Raw genomic sequence first — 3,337 nt, forward strand, 5'->3', positions numbered from 1 at the left:
TATATATATATATCTATAAAATAAAAACCCTTGATGCTGTGTCTGGTTAATAGCTGTGTTCGGGACCAGTTGAATTCATCTCAGCTTTTAACAGTTGTTCTGCTGGCTCCCTACTGCCAGAAGCAGTTCACAGCTGAGTGCAAAGCAGCCGGGATGAGGATCAGTCATTTCAAGCCTGAGGCCATGGCTCTCAGATAATAAATATTGGCTTGACCTCTTCAGGTTGAAGGAGGGGTGGAGGGGTACAAGTATCCTGGGGTCCTGTTCACAAGTGGCAGGAGAATGGAGTGACAGATGGATCGGGTGGCTGCAGTCATAATGTGGACACCATCTCTTGTGATGAAGGGGTAGCTGAGCCAAAAGACAAGCTCCCGAAATACCGATCTGTCCATTTTCCTATCCTAAAATATTGTCATAACCAAAAGAATGAAATCATTGATATAAGCAGCTAAAATGAGCGTCCTTTAAAGTGTGGCAAGGCACCATCTTAAAGATAGGACGAGGGGTTTGGAATACAGCTGCTTCACCACATCAACATTGAGAGAAGTCAGCTACCTCAGGAGGGGTTCCTGACAGACAGCATATTCAAAAGTGCATGTTTTTAGTCCAAACATGACACTGATAAATCAGAACTCTACTTCAGCCTTAACTTACAGGTAGTAAAACTCCACTACTGCAAATTCATTGTCAAGGAAAATAATTTATATTCTAATTTATGTAAAGTAAAAAAGATAAAAGGAAAAAGAAAAATTAGCATATGGAATATTATATTTTCATTAAATAGAACATGTATAGGAGCCATAATTTTAATAAGTACATTAAATGTTAATAAAAAAAAAAGCATTGCATAGTATTCATAATATAAATTTGACCCATAAAAGTGAGTAAATGGAAACCACGGTAAGAACTCTTAATTTGTGAAAATGTACCTTTAGTTTTGGGGATGATTGTGTACTCTGCTAGAAAGCCTGGCTTCTGAACATCGGTGTCAGCAATGAAGTTAATAAGCATGATGTTACCGGATGACACAACGCTCAGGAGGTTAGAGGGAGGCCTTTGGCCGCATTGTCTGGGGATAAACAAGGAAAAGCAACCTTTAAAAACAGGTTCCAACTGAGTTATAATAATAATACACAAATAATTTCAATGTGAATCTATAAGACAAATAGTAATTCATTTGTTTTTTATCATTCAAGATCGATCTCTTAGTACATTGATTTAACATAAAGAATAAGAAACAAACAATATCAAAGCAAGATTTGTCAGGGGAGAAAATAAATAGGAAGACTACAACCAGCACTAAACAAAATTGCTTTGGTGGATTTTTTAAATAAATATTTGTTAAATTAAGGGAAAAAAATGATTGAACATGCTGGAGGAAAAGTCACAAAGGTATAAATGACAGTGAAAGAGCAGCAATATATCTACCTCCTGTAGAATATTATCACAGAGCATCATATTATAGTCCCTGTAAACCCTGGCAACTTGAATAAAGCTTATTACTCAATAGTGTTATTTAAATAAAAGGCATTTATCACTCAGTAAAGCTGTTCTTTTTTTTTTGCCATTGGCTTCAGAGTTTAAAATCGCATGCAGCTATAATTGATGTTTCATTTAGAATCTGATAGATTAAAAAACAAAACGCCACAGACAAAACGCAATTACAGCCAGTAGTGTAGTCAGATCCAAGTTGACACTTCTCATGAATCTGAAAGGAGAGGTGTTTCCGAGTTAATTTTTAATCTCAGTCAGGCTGAAAGCTGCTAATAAAAAGGGATGTATATAACATAAGGCTACGCAGAAGTAAATGTTATTACAAAACCAAAAAAAAGTAATAAAGAGGAACAGGTTCCACCCGCATAAAAACAACTTAAATCTAAGTTCATTGTCAAATACAAAGTATTTGACAAAAATACGGGGTTGTCATGTGAGAATCACTAAAGTCCCTCACATTGAAGCTGTCATGCATTGTTAATGCATAAGAAAGGAAGGTTATATCTGCCATAGATTTACCAATGCAGAATAACGAAATATATCTATAGTTGGAGTGTTGTTTGTATAAGTGCAGGAAACAGTGAAGAAAAAACACAGATTAAAAATAGCTAAATTGTATCCATGTGTATAGTGACTAGAAATAGTAATCTTTGTACACCCTAAAAATCCAGAAAGTGTGTCAGGAATTTATGCCCTACAATAATTAACATGGCTCCTTGAGTAATCCAGTAAAGTTAAAGATCGGTTCTTATTCCATGGCCGGGACAAAGCCAAACAGCTCTAAAGTTTAACAATTGGTCAGAGCTTTTTTAAACATTTAAAGGAAACTAAGAACCTGGCATTGATCTCTCAATAACTGGAACAAATTCTTCAACTACTTCTATTTTGAGACAGCCATCTCAGTCCGCTACCCTTTGCTTGTTCCACCAGCCCTAAAGCCCGGTGACACTGTGCGATTTTCAGTGTGATTTTTCAGCCTGATCGTGAGTCGTGTAGTGTACAGGGGGTTACGAGCAGCGATCAGTCTCTCACGACCACCTCCCGATTAGGAATCGTGAGGTTGAGAGAATATCAAACATGTTTGATATTCTACCAACCGTCGTGGGCAAATCGCTCAGGGTGCATGCGCAAATAAGGATTCTTCTTTTTATTCTTCCTCTCAGATGTAAACACAGCAGCATGGCAGGGATGCAATGAGTGAAATGCAGCTCCGTCTGAAAAATTGACGGACCACAGCAGCTTTTTCCAAATACGTCGTCCCCCTTTCTTTCTAGGACCCTCAGCACAAAATTGCACAAATTGACAAGGCAGCGCGGTTCACTATAGTGAGCTTAATGTCCCCCTTCTATTTGTTTGGCTTCAGGATATACAGTAGAGCTATAGAGCAGCTCCATCTCACTGCGGAGCTGAGTCCTATGTGGTTTTTAGTCATACAGTATGAGCAGGTAGATCGCATCAGAGCGTCGAGCCGAACATAAATCGTGAGCTGCTGCTCACACCGTACGACTAAACCCTGCGTTTAGTCGTACAGTGTGAGCAGCAGATGCATGCAACGATTGAAGAAAAAAAAAATCGCATAGTGTAAGCCAGGCTTAAGAGAAACACTAAAGAGGACTTTGAACAACAGCGCCACAATTTTAAAAGCTCGCCTTGAGCATGTCAAGAAAGATCCCATCTACAGTGGGGCAAAAAAGTAGTCAGCCACCAATAGTGCAAGTTCTCCCACTTAAAAAGATGAGAGAGGCCAGTAATTTTCATCATAGATATACCTCAACTATGAGAGACAAAATGAGAAAAAAAAATCCAGAAAATCACATTGTCTGATTTTTAAAGAATTTATTTG

General features: G+C 38.0%; 1 protein-coding gene across 1 annotated transcript in view; it reads right to left on the bottom strand.

The window, feature by feature from the left end:
• The window catches only part of LOC107086094 (suppressor of tumorigenicity 14 protein homolog), a 34,610-nt gene that overhangs the window by 12,941 nt on the left and 18,332 nt on the right, over positions 1 to 3,337 (bottom strand). Inside the window, exon 7 of the mRNA XM_015376850.1 lies at positions 930 to 1,136. Within this exon, the coding sequence (XP_015232336.1) occupies positions 930 to 1,136 (207 nt within the window). The remainder of the gene's footprint in view (positions 1 to 929; positions 1,137 to 3,337) is intronic.

The sequence above is a fragment of the Cyprinodon variegatus genome, unplaced genomic scaffold, assembly GCF_000732505.1.
Source record: "Cyprinodon variegatus isolate N-32 unplaced genomic scaffold, C_variegatus-1.0 Scaffold143, whole genome shotgun sequence".
In the NCBI taxonomy this organism is placed as follows: Eukaryota; Metazoa; Chordata; class Actinopteri; order Cyprinodontiformes; family Cyprinodontidae; genus Cyprinodon; species Cyprinodon variegatus.